Here is a 14,358-nt window from a genome sequence, read left to right on the forward strand (position 1 = left end):
CGGTGGTGAAACCAACATTATGTATTTGTAGTGTTTTGGTGGTATCGAGGATGTGAAGGTTGGGGACATCGAAAGCGATGGCGGAGACAAGGCAGGGTGATTCAGATTCTTCTTGTTTGATGTCATGGTTGCCAGGGATGACGATGACGAAGGTGATCTGAAGTAGTTTAGTGAGAAGGTCTTTGTAAAGGTCGAGTCCATAGCTGGAGGCGATGCCTTTGCTATCGAAGATATCACCAGTGATAACGATGATAGAGTTGTGTGGGGTGATGTGTGGTTTGTCGATGAAGACTTGATTGATGGAGTGAACAAGGTTATTAAAGACTTGTTTGTATTCATAATATCTGGAAGAGTGTATGTCACCCTTATGGATATGGATGTCGGAGATGTGGAAGATGTAATGAATCATAATGATCAGTTGAATAAGAAAGAATATGAGTTATATTCATTTTTATGAAATGTCTTTAAGTGTATTGAACTTTAAAAGGATATGATTGTTCAGTGATTGTATATAAAGCACATATGTGATGGCAGTAGATTATGATGATCAAGGTTAGTTTTAAAGGAACCCTAGATGGTATTTGTTAGATTTATCAAAAAACCCTCTGAACTTTAAGGATATGATTGTTCGGTGATTGTATATAATCTAAAGCACATATGTGATGGCAGTAGATTATGATCAAGGTTATTTTAAAGGAACCCCTAGGGGTTTAGTTTAGATTTATCAAAAACCCTCTGAACTTTAAGGGGGTATTTGTTCAGATCTATCAAAACCCTCTGAACATTCAGGGATGATTGTCCGGCCGCTCAGGAATGATGCGGAACATATGAGGGGTATTTGTTCATATTCGGAGAGATGGACCTCTGAACTTTTAGGGGGTATTTGTTCAGATCTATCAAAACTCAGATTGGTCACGAATCACTACCCCTCTTATAGAGTATGGAAGTCCGCCTCAGGATCTCCGAGGCCTTGAATGAATGACAGAACGAAAATGTACCAGAGACATCGGGATGGCGGGGATCGGGGGAGGGAGGGAGGGAGGGAGGGACAAGGAAAGAGTGAAGTAGACTGAGTACCAAGGAGAAAGAGAGCTCAGGGGACAAGACGGCTGTGAGACATTGAAGCAAGAGTGAGGGAAGAAGAAGGATGCTTCTGTTGAGGTTCTGTGCAGAGGATGTGCAAGAATCCTTCACCGTCTTCGCCTCTCTCCATCCCGAGTCGCATCAGATGGGATGAGGTACGAGCTCCAGTGGCGAGGTTCTTGCTCTGACAACGGACTGCAGTTCTGCAGCCTGTGTAAGGGAGGGCAGCAGCTGATGGTGATACACGGGAATGTGTATGACGTGGGAGGATGGGTGCAGAAGCATCCGGGAGGAAGGTGACGCATGATCTCTTGGATCAGAGTCAGGCTGCTCCTCTGACGACGATGGTCAGGTGCTCCTGGCCTATGTTGGGGAGGATGCGACCGACCCCTTCGAAGCATTTCACCGCGACGACGACGCTATGAAGGTGAGAAGTTGTAGAGGGATAGAGGAAACTTGTGAGACAACTCGGACAGCATGAGATAACAGCGATGGTTCTGATTGCTCGAGGTGACTTTTGTGTTGATCAGAAATATCTGGTGGGGCTCAAAGTGTCTTCGTTGGTTGCCGACGACCAGGTCAGCGATGCTGTCCGGATCTTGTCACGGACGAGAGGATCTGGTTGCTGAGGTTCTGAACGTGTCGCGCGCTCAGTCAAAGGAGAAAGATGGAGCGAGAAACAAGGAGCTGGAAGAAGACTTCCGAAAGCAAGGAGCGTGCGAGGAGGGGAGTGATGCTGACGGATGGAGCAGGCTGAGGTCGAGCTTGAAGGCAGCGGGAATGTACAAGGCGAACCCCTGGTAGGGATGCTATTCTCCTGCTCCTCTGACATCCGTCGAGGTTCTACCTTGGGATGCTAGCGCACATTCTTGTGCTGGAGCTGCTGGCGTGGGCTGTGCTCAAGGTAGGAAGAGGAGGAGGTGAGGACGATGTCAAGTTCTGACATGTTCCTCAGCGGTTTGGAAGCGGATGGATCGCGTACATGGCAGCTGTCGTCCTGTTGACAACAGCGCAGGCTCAAGTGAGATTCTGAGCCCTTCACTCCTCTCTGTTCGCTCCTTTGTCTCTCTCTTGCTCAAGCACGCTCATCGCAGGCGGGATGGCTTCAGCACGACCTCGGGCATCTTTCCGTGTTCAAGAGTGAGTCTTGTCGAAGTTGTCTGTGAGCTCGCGGTGACGCGCGACAGGTCGAAGTTTGAACCTCCTGGCTCATCGATTTGTTATCCTCCACTTGAAAGCGGCTTCTTCGGCATGGTGGAACTACAGGTAGAGAGGCTGTAATGAAGAGTGGGAGGGAGGGGGAGACAGATGTATGTATGCACATGTATACATGTGAGATGTTGAGAGATGTGTGGAGGTCATGTGCAATGTTGAGAGATGTATGGAGGTCATGTGCAATGTTGAGAGATGTATGGAGGTCATGTAAGATGTTACTGCCAGGCATTACCTGCATCATGCAAAGCCGAACATTCAGGACACAGGTGGAGACGGTCGGCACGGGGGTCGGCTATGCTCTGACGAGGAGTGGTCAGATCCTGATATCAACATGCCGTACGTGTTTATGCTGGGCGAGTCCATGTCGAGACGGTAGGAGGGGAGAGGAGAGTCCGATTCCACTCAGCTGAGCCCTATGCTCGCTCACAGATGGGCCAAGAAGCAACGAGAAGGAAAAGTGAAGGGCTTTCTTCCTTATTCCCTGCAGCACCAGTACTGGTGAGAGAGATACGAGGGAAGGAGAAGGGAACAGGGCAGGGACGTGACGGGATGGGAGGAGGGGGGGAGGCGGGAAGGAGAAGGCGAGGGCGACGGGGAGGGGAGGGAAAAGCTGAATAAGGCAGCGAGAAGAGAAGAACAGAGCAGGAGAGGAACACGGGGGTCATGGGACTGAACGGGAAGGGTGGAAGGTGGATCATCGGCCCTCCTCTGCTCCTTCCGATCTACTTCCACTACGAGAATCTGAGGTGACGGGGGGAGGAGGGGGAGGAGGGGGAGGGGAGAGGAGGGGAGAGGAGGAGGAGGGGAGAATGAGGAGCAGGTGGCTTCGGCGGCGGCAGAGGAGGAGGGTGCATGGCGAGAAGGAGAGGAAGGGGAGGAGGGAGGATATCTTATCTCTTGCAGATATGTCATTGGCAATGCGGTCTGGGGCAAGTCAGGGATGTGGAAAGATTCCTACGGCACCGAGAGATATCTGCGACAGCATCGGCGCTTCTTCTGGGAGGAGGTGAGATACGAGGAGGGGGAGGGCGGGGGAAGGAAGCTTGTGCGAAGGAGCGAGTGACTGTCTTACAGTTTCTTTGGATGGCTTCGTTTTTCATTCGCTGGCACTTGATGTATGGCCCGCTGCTGGGAGGGCTGTGGGGATGGTTCGGCCTGTACATGGTGACGTTCTCGTCCTCTCTTGATCTCTTTGGCCCTCCTCCTTCTCTTCATGCTGCTTCCTTGGCATCTTGTTCCTTCTTCTTGGACCTTCCTTGCTCCTCCTTTTGCATCTCCTCCTTCCCCCCCTTCATCTCTTTCTCTCCTCTCTCCTCTTTCCTTCCTCTCTCATCGTCTCGTTCAGACTGTTCGCGTCATCGAGTCCCACTGGTTCGTCTGGGTCACTCAGATGAGTCACATCCCCATGAGGTTTGACACCCTCCCCACCCCACCCCCTCCCACTCTCCCTCCTTCCCTCCCCAGCAGGACCTCAGCTGTTGCCCTGCAGCATCAGCAAGTTTGACGAGGCGGAGCATCACGACTGGCCGTCGCTCCAGCTCGCAGCCACCTGCAACGTGGAAGGAGGAGCGTTCAACGACTGGTTCACCGGTCACCTCAACTATCAGGTCTCCTCCCCCAGCCCCTCCCCCACCATGAACTTCTGATCGTTCCTCCCCTTCTTCCCTGTCGTTACCTCCCTGCTGTTACCTCCCTGCTGTTTTCCCTGCTGTTACCTCCCTGCTGTCGTTTCCTCCCTGCTGGTTTCCCTCACGTCTGCTTGCAGATCGAGCATCATCTGTTCCCCACCATGCCTCGTCACAACTACCCAAAAGTCGCTCCGCTCGTGCGCGACCTCTTCGCCAAGCATGGCATGTGAGCACAAGGATGGAGAAAATGGAGGAGGAGGAGGAGGAGGAGGAGGAGGAGGAGGTGGTGGTGGTGGTGGTGGTGGTGACGGTGTTGGTGGGGTTTGGCGGGGACGTCAACGACGACGATGATGAGGATGGGGAGGCGAAGAGAGGAAGGGGTAGGAGGTCACGGGGGTTGCAGGAAGCACAAGTACGAGAGCAAGAAGCTGCTGCAGGCGTTCGGCGACATCCTCTCCTCGCTCGAGAGATACGGAAAGGTGAGGAGAAAGCGAAAGAGGCAGGCGGTTGAGCCCTGAGGCAGGCATGGGAGCACGCGTTCTATGAGACATGAAGAAGAAGAAGAAGAAGAAGAAGAAGAAGAAGAAGAAGAAGATGATGATGATGATGAAGATGAAGATGATGATGAAGAAGAAGATAATGATGATGAGGAGGAGATCACATATTTTTTCGAGACATAATAACATCGTTAGATCTGCTTTCTTTTCCTTCTTACCTTCCCTCTCATGCGATGCAAACTCCAGAGTTCGAGTTGGTGGTAGTGCCAAAGATGTCAAAGCAAGCAGACATGACATTGAGAATGTTGAGAAGAGGAAAACTGCAGAGCAGGGGTAGGCGCTGACGATGGTGATGGAGAAAAATAAGAACCAGAGATTGAGGAATAGGAGGAGTAAGAGGAGGAGGAGGAGGAGGAGGAGGAGGAGGAGGAGGAGGAGGAGGAGGAGGAGGAGGAGGAGGAGGAGGAGGATAAGAGTTCCAGAGGTTCGTCAACATTCAGTATGATCGGCCGGTCAGATCTCCTGCTGCAGTGAAGTGCTGAGGAGGGAGAGCGACTGAAGTAGAGCCTGAGACCCTGTGAGGAGGAGGTGAAGAGTGAGAGGGTCTTGCCTTCCGCATAGCGACGTCACGCTCCTCCAGGTTCTTGAGCTGGAAGAGGATGAAAGGTAAGTGGAAGAGCAGGAAGAGAGGGAGAAGCAGTGAGAAAAAGAGAGGGAGAAGCAGTGAGAGGAGAGAGGGGAGGGGGGGAAATGAACAGAGGAGGGCTAAGGCAGGGAAAGAAGAGAGGAGGAAGGGAATGGGGGAGGGTAAGGGAGCAGGGGGAGTGAAGAAAGGAGATAGGGGTTCAACCAGCTCCCTTACCTTAGTTTGCTGCTGCTTCATCTCCATTTGAACATCCTGCAATGAGGTGAGCAAGGAGTAAACGAATGAATGATGAGGAGGTTCCGATGGAACGCCAGATAGAGGGATGGAGGGAGGGAGCACGAACGGAGGCAAGAGGAAGAGGGAGGCAGGAGGAAGAGGGAGGCAGGAGGAAGAGGGAGGCAGGAGGAAGAGGGAGGCAGGAGGAGAGGAGGAGGGAAGGAGATTCAAGTTTACACCTTCATGTTACTCCGTAGCTTCTCAAGCTCGTGCTTCATCTCAGACATCTGCTTTGACTGCACCACGAGAACACCGTAAGCTGGGCAATGCAAGGAGGAGGAAGAGTAGAAGAGGGAAGGGAGAGAGGGGGGAGGAGGAGGACAAACGGGAGGAAGAGAAGGGAGGGGAACGATGGAGAGAAGGGGAAGATGACGGGGATGTAGAGGAGAAAACGAAATGAGAGAAGGGGGAGGAGGAGCAGGGGAGGAAAGAGGAGGAAGGGGAGGGGGAGGAGAGGAGGATGGAACTGACGCGTGCTCGCTCCTCTAAGATACATTCGTTCGCTCTCCTCTGAGCCTGCAGAAGTTTATGACTAAAGTGAGGAGGAATAATCAGGGCAGAGAGCAGGGCAGAGACATGTTTCATGAAGTAGAGGTGCTGTGCTGTGATGTGATGTGATGTGATGTGATGTGATGTGATGTGATGTGATGTGATGTGATGTGATGTGATGTGATGTGATGTGATGTGATGTCAGAAGAGCAGGGAAGGCAGGTAGGAATTCTCTCTACCTCAGCCAGCTTGCTTAGCAAAGTCTGAATTTCCTCCCTTAACTTGTCGAATTCGCTCAATTGAAACGGAGGAGACAGCTGATAACTACCATCCCTCGCTTCTCCTCCAGCTCCTTCCTGTCTACTAGTTTGTGCATGATTGTCAACATTGCCCATTCCTGCTGCTGCCCCTGCTGTTGCTGCTGCTGCTGCTGCTTCTTCAAACCGACCTCGTCCCAGTGGTCCTGTACACTTCATGCATGCCTCCTCTCGCTCATCGTCTTGCACCTTAGCTGAGGAGAAGCAAACGCCGCAGGAGAGCTTCAGCTCGTCGCTGCTCAGCTTTCCTCCCACAACCAGTCTCACTTCCTCCTCTTGCTTCGGCCTTGACGCTGTGCATTGAGGAGCGCTGTCGTCGAAGACCCTCATCAGCTGTTTCATGTCCTCCTCCTCCACCTCAAGATCGAGCTCTTCGACCTTCTCTTTCAGCCTCCTCACTTCCTCCTTCACCTTTTCTCTCTCCACCTGCTCGACCTCCTTCTCCCTTCTCTCTCCCTCCCTCCCTCCCTCCCTGCACTCATACTTCATCTGGATCAGGCTGTGCAGCCGCGATACTTCCAGCATGACGGCTTTTCGCAACACAACCTTCTCTTCCTCCTCCTCCTTGGCAATCGCCTTCCTCCATCGACTTGCCAGGCTCCGCGTCAGCTCAATGAAGAGCTTCTCGTTCCCCCCGTACGTCTGATACATCGAGGCGCGAGCAGGAGAGGACGCAGCAGGCTCAATCTGAGTACCCTCCCCCCACTCATTGTAGGAGGTGATGGCTACCAACTGCACCCCTCCTGCTTCCTCTGCTCCCCTCCACATGTCCTCATAGTACCTCCCCATCGCCCGGTACCGCCATGACGCTGCGTTCCATGGACGGATGCGCGAGTCGTCGTAGCCAGGACCCACGCACCTGCAGCCTTTGTCACCCCAACAAGAGGTGGAGGTGAAGAGAGGAGGGGGAGGGGGAAAGAGGGGGACGAAAATGGATGATGATGATGATGATGATGATGATGATGATGATGATGATCAGGAGTAGGAGTTAGGAGTAGGAGGAGGAGGTTGAAGAGGAGCAGGAGGAAGAGAAGAATTTTACGGGCAGAAGATTTTCCCGACGCTCCTCCCCCATGCCGACAGTCGCCGCCACTCGGAGGGTCTGCTGCCATCGGAGAAGCCGCTGCTCGCAAAGTAGGAGTAGAGTCCGTCAAAACCTCCTTCTGTCGCAAACCTCTCGTGCCCCCTTTGTAAGTACAGTCCCAGGAATAACCCGTCCAACTCAGAGCCCCGCACAGTCAGTGAGCCGTTGGGGTGGAGAAGGGCCCTCCAGTCTTCAAGAGGGAGCTGATAGGAGTCGTAGACGTAGAACAAGGGCAGCTTGTCAGCATAGAAGAATGCTCGATGATGGCCGTACTTAGAGTTGATGTACCCGATATCCTCCCTCACGTCTGATACTCCCTCCCCTTGTACGGCTCCAGGTGGAAGCATACTTTTATCCCTGCCTCTGCTGCTGCTTCCAGCACAAGAGGAGCCGCTGCATCTGTTGAGTCCTTCACGCCCCATCCCCTCGCGCCATCGCTCGAGGCCGGGAGCTTCCACCATGAGAAGACGACGACGTCGACGCCTGCCTCCTTTATCTCAAGCATTTGCTCTCTTACCACAGAGAGGTTCATGCTGCTGTAAGGGCCTCTTGACGGGTAGTAGACGGAAGCGATCTCGTCAGGAGGAGAGTAGACTCTCCCGTAGTCGAACTTGGGTCTTTCCTCCTTGTCCCAGTGTGGCAGAACAGGATGGTCCCACTCACTCCATTTCCCGTCAATGGCTTCGCTGCCGAACCAGGCGTAGAAGAAGATGTGAACTTGTTTGGACCGGCTCAGATTCATCATGGCATGACGGTGATAATCGTACGAAGCAACCAAGAGCAGAGGATCTACAAGCAACAGAAGACAGGTACAAAATCTCATGGTATTGGATTGAAATCTGATGCTTTTCATGGTACTCTAACCAAACCAGTCGTCGACTTCATGTTCGTCCTTCCATGTTCTTTGTCTCTGGACATCGTCCTCCTTCCATCACGATCTTCTCCTTCGACCTCCAACCTGCATGCTCTCCCGCTCTCCCTGGTCACAACCCATGGAATCAAGTTTCGTTTCTAAAAATCCCACAAATCAGGATTAAGATCTCTTAATCTAGATTAACATGCCTCATAAATACGACAGAAAAATCACTCAACAGAGAAGTCGCAATGGCGATACAGTAGAAGCGAAGAGGGCATGGTAGAGGGAGGAGAGGAGAGAGGAGAGATGGAGAGGAGAGAGAAGGAGATCGAGGAGGAAAGGACAAGACAGGAAGGAGAGATGTGAGGGAGTCGGCGAGGAACGGGACGGAGGGAATTAGAAGGAGATTGCATTTCACAACAGTGCCGCAGTTTTAATAGACAAAGACGATGATCCTCGCATATTTCTACCGCCCCCATTGTCATGATCACCATCGTTCACATACTATTCTTCCATTCTGTCTCCTTCTCCTTCTGATTCTCCTGCTCCTGCTCTTGCTCCCCCTGTTCTTGTTGCTGTTCTTCACTTGGTGTTCCCGTGCTCTTGGTCTGAATGCCATCCCTGCCCTTGCCCGTGTTCGTTATCGACATGTCACCGCCATCGCCACTTCTCTAAGAGCAAAGGAGAGTCTTGGGAATGTATGATCATGAAACAGCTCGATACGATCTGCAAGCAACCTTACAACTTATTCCTCCCTCCCCTGACTTCCCCTGCCAGCAACTTGCGATGGCCGGAAACACAAAGATCAAGAAGCACGCTTTCTTCGCAAGCTGGTGTGCTGGTGAATCGTTCCTCTGGTTCTTGCTCGCTCACCTTCATGCACAGGTACCTTCTCATTGCGGCAGGAGCGGTCAGGTGAGAAGCGTTTGGAGTGTTTCTTGTCTGTTCAACTCACTTCATGTGGCCGTTGCAGATGGTATCAGCAGAAGCTGAAGGCGAAGAATGTAGGAGGTGAGAGTATAGTGAGAGACACTAATGCTCTCTGCAGGAAGAGACTTCAGGGAGGATAACAGAGGCGAAGTTTCGCAGGAGGATGACGAACGCTAATATCGAAGCTGCGAACAAAGGTTCGAGCTACTGAGCCTGAGGTGTTGCCCACAATCTTGTACAAGCAAGTGATGCCATAGCATCCCTGACATGTCAAGATTTCTGTCTTCTTCAGAATCACGATGAGGTGAAGGGGAGAGTTGATGGTTGGCTCGATGGTGTAGATAGAAGGAATCTGGTTTGTTTGTAAGAAATGCTGATAATATGATGCTGCTCTACGCCATGAGCGGCGTCAGTGACATCTTGAAGTGGATGAAGAAGGCAGGGATGAGATCGGCATCGTTGCACTTGACGAGGCTTGTGAGGGTCTTGGAAGATCTGCAGACATTTGAGTCGGGGAGGGGGAAGAAAAGGTTGGGAGGAGGGAAAGGGAGGAAAGGGGGAGGAGACAGGGAGGAAAGGGGGAGGGGACAGGGAGAGGAGGGGAAGGGGAAGGGGAGGAGAGGGGGAGAGAGGAAGGAGGGGGAGAGCGGGGGGAAGGAGAAGCCGAAAAGGAACAGGATACCCACATGTCAAGAGTAGTCTCGCAGAGGATGAGAGGACCTCCGATGGTCTTGGCGTAGAAGAAGAACCTAAGCGGCAGCATGAGCTGGAGCATGCGGGAGGGTGGGAATTCACTTGTGCTGATTGGGTGAAGCTTGACCCTGAGCCATGACCCGGACCTGCAGCACCAGTGAAATTGAGGAGGTTGGGTGAGGAGGAGTGAGATGTAGAATAAAAGAACAGCACAGCACACTTGGAGGAGGAATAGGAGAAGAAGCTCTCAGGAAGGGTAGAAGTGGGAGGAGGAGGAAGAGAGGAGAGAGAAGGAGTAGAGTAGAAGTTACGTTGTTGTGTGAGAGGAGGAGCTCGATCTCCTGCGCGCTAGAATCTCTTGAGAAGCTGATGATGAAAGGCTCGCCCCCTCCCAGTTGCATCTGTTGAAGCTCATGTTAGCAGCAGTAGCCTCCCCCGCCCTCCTGTCACCCAGACATCCTGGAAGGCCTCAGGGGACAAGGACGGTGATGGCTCCAGCGGCATGGACGAGTCGTCCAGAGGGTCAGCTCTTCCTCTGCTGCTAGGCACAGGCTCGTCCAGGAGGTCGAGCAGGTCTGTTCCCGCCTTCTGCTCATCTGACGAGTCAACAAGCAAGCCTCCTTCTCCTCTCCCTCCCCCCCCCCGCCCGCCATCCTCCTCCTCCTCCTCCTCCTCCTCCTCCTCCTCCTCCTCATCATCATCATCATCATCATGCCTGAGCTGCTGGAGCTGGGGTTGGAGCATGGCCAGGGCTGGGATGGGCTGGGATGGGACCCGAGATGACTCCGGCTGCTACAGCAGCATCTGCCACCACGTATCTCGCCTTGAGCGCTTCTTCGGAGAGCCAGCGCTGCTCGGGCATGTTGTAGATGACCTGAAGTGGAGCAAGTAAGAGGAGGAGAGGAGTGAGGGCGAGCTTGCCGAGAGACTGCCGAACGACTCGAACATACGATCCTTGAGCTCGTTGGTGTTCTCGTCCGTGAAAGCCTCTAGATCCATCCCCTCCCCCATCATCAGCATCTTCGCCTGCCAACCTTATCACAATACCCCCCCCTCTCTTCCTCTCTAGCTTACCGTATCGAGATCGACCGACAGGATCCTGTAGTAGAACAGCGCACGATCATGTACATCGACGTTGGATACGTCCGCTATGGCGAACTTGAGGAGCCGTCCGAGCATGGCCTGCATCTGAGAGGTCCGAGTGACTGAGCCAGCACACGACAGACTTGCTGACCTCTCCTGGCCGCTGGAAGAACAACTTGACCGCAGTTGTCAACATTTCACATCGCACTGCTGGATCTGTCTCTTCCTGCAGAGCCCGAGTGAATGGTGGGGATGGGGAGGAGGAGGGGGAGGCAGGAGAAGCAGCAGCAAATGGAGCGAAGGTGGAGAGGAAAAGAGGAGGAGAAATGCAAGAAGAAAGGAGGACAACAGGAGATTGTGGAGGTGGAAGGAGGTGGAAGAACAGGAGCAAGTGAAGGAGGAAAACGAGGAGTAGTAGGAGTAGGAGCAGGAGCAGGAGCAGGAGCAGGAGCAGGAGCAGGAGCAGGAGCAGGAGCAGGAGCAGGAGCAGGAGCAGGAGCAGGAGCAGGAGTAGGAGTAGTAGGAGAGTTTACCTCCCACTCGTCGATCATCGGCTCGATAAGGTAAGGGGCTTCTGGGATGTCATTGCCAAATTGACCGAGGACCCACAGCAGCGAGACCTTCGCATCGTCCTCCTTGAGGGAGCACAACACCGTCAGCTCCCTTGCTGCTATGATCTTGTCCTCCTTCCTACCTTGACTTCGTAGAAAGCCTCGGTCAAGCTCTGCAGGAGAATGGCTGAGAGGGGAGGATACTTGCGAAGGATGTCCCGGGCTACAGCTATACACTCATTGGCGACCACGGGATCGTTTCTGCGGAGAAGGACAACAATCTTGTCTGAAACGAGAGGAGCTGCACGAGGAAGTCTAACGGCAATATCGCCCATCGCTCGGAGAGCCTGAGGGTGAGATAGGGAGGAGTAGGAAAGGACGACAAGTGTCAACGAGACAAGAGGATACAGGTAGAGGAGAGCCACCTCCTTGGAGAGAGCAGGGTAGTAGGAGCTGACGAGCGACCCAAGCTCGTCCACTATGGAGATAAAGTTGCTGAGGTTGACGACCAGCGAGAGAGCTTTGATCTTGAGATTCTGATTCTCTTCCGTCAGATTCTTCACCATTGAAGTTTTCTTCCTCCTCCTCTAGACCTGAAGATATTGCGGGTCGCTGTATCTGGCGTAGAAGGACGTATACTCGTCGTCGAAGGCTCCAGGTGCAAGCTGATTGGGGGGAAGTGAGCGGAAGAAGAAGAATTCATGAGCGAAGAGGAGAGTTGGGGGAGAGGAGAGAGGAGGGAGGGAAGAGAAGGGAGGGGAGAGAAAAGAGATGCGTGAGGAGGGAGAGGGGAGGGGAGAAGGAGAGGAACGAGAAGCGGAAGTTTAAGGCGAGGGTAGTCAAAAGCAGAAGGGCAAGCAAGGAAGTAGAAGGGATGTAAGGGAAAAGAGGAAGACGACAGAGGAGATGGGAGAGAGACAAGGAGAGGAGAACGACAATACAGGTGGAGAATTGATTGAGGGAAGGAGAACAGGGGCACTGACCTTGATCAGGATAATGATGTGTTTCATAAGAACGAACGCAACCTGTCATCGCACGTCGGCCACACCCAACGTCCTCCTCTCGACCTCTACCTCGGGGCTGCTTCCTGTCATCAGCGAGATCAAAGGGCTCCTCACTCGCTGCACGACTTGCTTCTGCAGCTCTGGTCTGGGGTGAGAGCTCGGTCAGAGACAAGGGTGAAGCTGCTGGCAAAAAGAACCTGTCCTGAGTCAAGTTGAGAAACACCTTCACTGTCGCCAGCACGACTGAAGAGTTCCCATGGCTCAATCGTTCATCCAGGAAATTCATGATTTCAAAGCGCTCATCGTCGCTGTTGGGCTGCAAGAAGAGTGCCAACGTGTTCTTTGTCAGTCGTTCCATCGGCAGCGCGCAATCTCCATGGTCACCTTGAACTCTGCGATGACCTCAAGTATCAGGCATTGGCTCCACTCGTTGAATTCTCTTATTCTTTGGAGAAGCCGAATGATGATGTTCTTGTTTCCGATCAGCAGCGACAACCCTGTTCGGCCTTGGAGCTCCAGCAGAGCATTGACGGCGTTAGCAACTACCTGCAGGACATGCCATTACACGAACACTCACGTCGTCCCCTGCTCTGACCTGTGGATCCCTATCGTTGAGAAGATTGAAAATCTGATGTACCTGATGCTCCAAGTCAGTGTTTCTGTAGCTCCCACCCTTGCCTCTCCTCACTTCCTTTCTCCTTTTCTGATCCTCTCTCTTCCTCCATTCTATCTTGACTTCTCAGCTCTCATCCTCACTAGACGTTCTCAACATACCAGGTGTCGATCGGGTATGATGTCCTCGGACAGATCGCGGATTCGCAACACGCACATGACAGCTGTTTTCCTGACGTACGGGCTGGCATCCTGCAGACCTTTGACGACGGGATCGACTAAATACTCTAAGATGTTGTTGACTCGTAGGGAGCAGAGGCAGCGAAGGGCGAGGCCCCGAACCTTCACAGACAGGTTCGTCAGTTCCAAGGAGCTCATGTTGCTGTTGTTGCAGAAAATCTTTCTCACCATGGGATCTTCATCATGGAAGTCTTTGAGCAAGGTGTTGATGACGAGAAGAGCCATCTCTGATTGCATGGATGCATAGTTCGACAAGTATCTATCGAGTTTCCACCAGGCATCAACAAAGACCATGTAACAGATTCTAACAGATACTTACAAGTAACACATCTTCTTCTGCACCAGATCCTTAGTGGCCGTGGCCATGATCATCTCACTGAACAATGGCGACATGTCTGCATCAACATAAGCGCTCAACAGCTGCAGAGCAACATGGCATCGACCGATCCCAAGAGTCATGTACCCTACGACCCGCTCCATGATAGCGCGCTTCTGCTTGGGATCCTGGTGGAGAGTGAGGACAGATTGAGGTGTCCGATCGAACGAGGATATGGACAGGATCAAAGTTCGCAAGAAGACAAGATATGCAAGGCGGGAAACCCGGCAGAGACGACGAAGGAGGGGATGGAAGCAGGAGCGCGGAGGAGAAGGAAGGAAGGAGAGGAGGAGGCACAGGGAAGTGGTAGCTGTAGAGGAGCAGGCGGCGGCATCGGGGAGAGCATGTTCGTCTCACTTTGTCGATGCTCGAGTCTCTCAGCTTGTTCTTCATCTCCGTCACCTCCCCCTTCTTGTGATCCACAAACAGCCCACCCGGCGCCATTGTTCCTCCCCAACTTGACTATATCCCCCTTCCACTTGACTACAAAGACCCTGCTACGACAGCCTGCAGTAGTCAATAATGTTGACTATAGATCCTATTATCGAATCCTCCTTATTGGGCATCCGATGCGCCCGATGCCAGGAATTGGGGCCGAGAAAGAGCGACGGCGATGGAAGGAGAGGCAGGGAGGCAGGGAGGGAGAGGGAGAGAGAGAAAGAAGAGAGGAGCAGGAGTAGGTCATAACGAGATGAAGCTGAGTATTGGTATTACAAAGGTAAGACTTGGTAGATTGTTAAAGAGGCAAGAGGCTGGAACAAAGTGAGAGAAAGGTATC

The 14,358-nt window shown here is 52.8% G+C and overlaps 3 protein-coding genes across 3 annotated transcripts; 1 reads left to right on the forward strand and 2 right to left on the reverse strand.

Moving 5' to 3' along the window:
- Positions 1–1,175: 1,175 nt before the first annotated feature.
- Positions 1,176–4,479, forward strand: GUITHDRAFT_104142 (hypothetical protein; the record flags this gene model as incomplete). The annotated part of the gene is made up of 21 exons (XM_005837257.1): positions 1,176–1,238; positions 1,285–1,356; positions 1,436–1,510; positions 1,614–1,661; positions 1,738–1,799; positions 1,836–1,883; positions 1,924–1,987; positions 2,039–2,104; positions 2,178–2,223; positions 2,271–2,349; positions 2,524–2,564; positions 2,616–2,670; positions 2,728–2,796; positions 2,922–3,044; positions 3,202–3,304; positions 3,373–3,462; positions 3,644–3,708; positions 3,788–3,905; positions 4,064–4,152; positions 4,330–4,405; positions 4,450–4,479. 21 exons carry the CDS (start codon positions 1,176–1,178, stop codon positions 4,477–4,479), a joined length of 1,482 nt encoding a protein of 493 aa, XP_005837314.1.
- Positions 4,480–6,129: 1,650 nt separating this feature from the next.
- On the reverse strand, positions 6,130–8,058 carry GUITHDRAFT_104143 (hypothetical protein; the record flags this gene model as incomplete). The annotated part of the gene is made up of 3 exons (XM_005837258.1): positions 6,130–6,297; positions 6,341–7,010; positions 7,541–8,058. The coding sequence occupies 3 exons, from the start codon at positions 8,056–8,058 to the stop codon at positions 6,130–6,132; spliced, it is 1,356 nt and encodes a 451-aa protein (XP_005837315.1).
- A 1,355-nt stretch (positions 8,059–9,413) lies between these two features.
- On the reverse strand, positions 9,414–14,024 carry AP4B (Adaptor protein complex 4 subunit beta; the record flags this gene model as incomplete). The annotated part of the gene is made up of 20 exons (XM_005837304.1): positions 9,414–9,516; positions 9,708–9,770; positions 9,817–9,860; positions 10,026–10,115; positions 10,165–10,310; positions 10,489–10,588; positions 10,789–10,902; positions 10,949–11,023; positions 11,331–11,432; positions 11,492–11,905; positions 11,942–12,013; positions 12,332–12,373; positions 12,422–12,497; positions 12,550–12,668; positions 12,737–12,898; positions 12,930–12,989; positions 13,127–13,306; positions 13,373–13,463; positions 13,524–13,708; positions 13,938–14,024. The coding sequence occupies 20 exons, from the start codon at positions 14,022–14,024 to the stop codon at positions 9,414–9,416; spliced, it is 2,325 nt and encodes a 774-aa protein (XP_005837361.1).
- Between the last annotated feature and the right edge of the window lie 334 nt (positions 14,025–14,358).

The sequence above is a fragment of the Guillardia theta genome, assembly GCF_000315625.1.
Source record: "Guillardia theta CCMP2712 unplaced genomic scaffold GUITHscaffold_15, whole genome shotgun sequence".
In the NCBI taxonomy this organism is placed as follows: domain Eukaryota; class Cryptophyceae; order Pyrenomonadales; family Geminigeraceae; genus Guillardia; species Guillardia theta.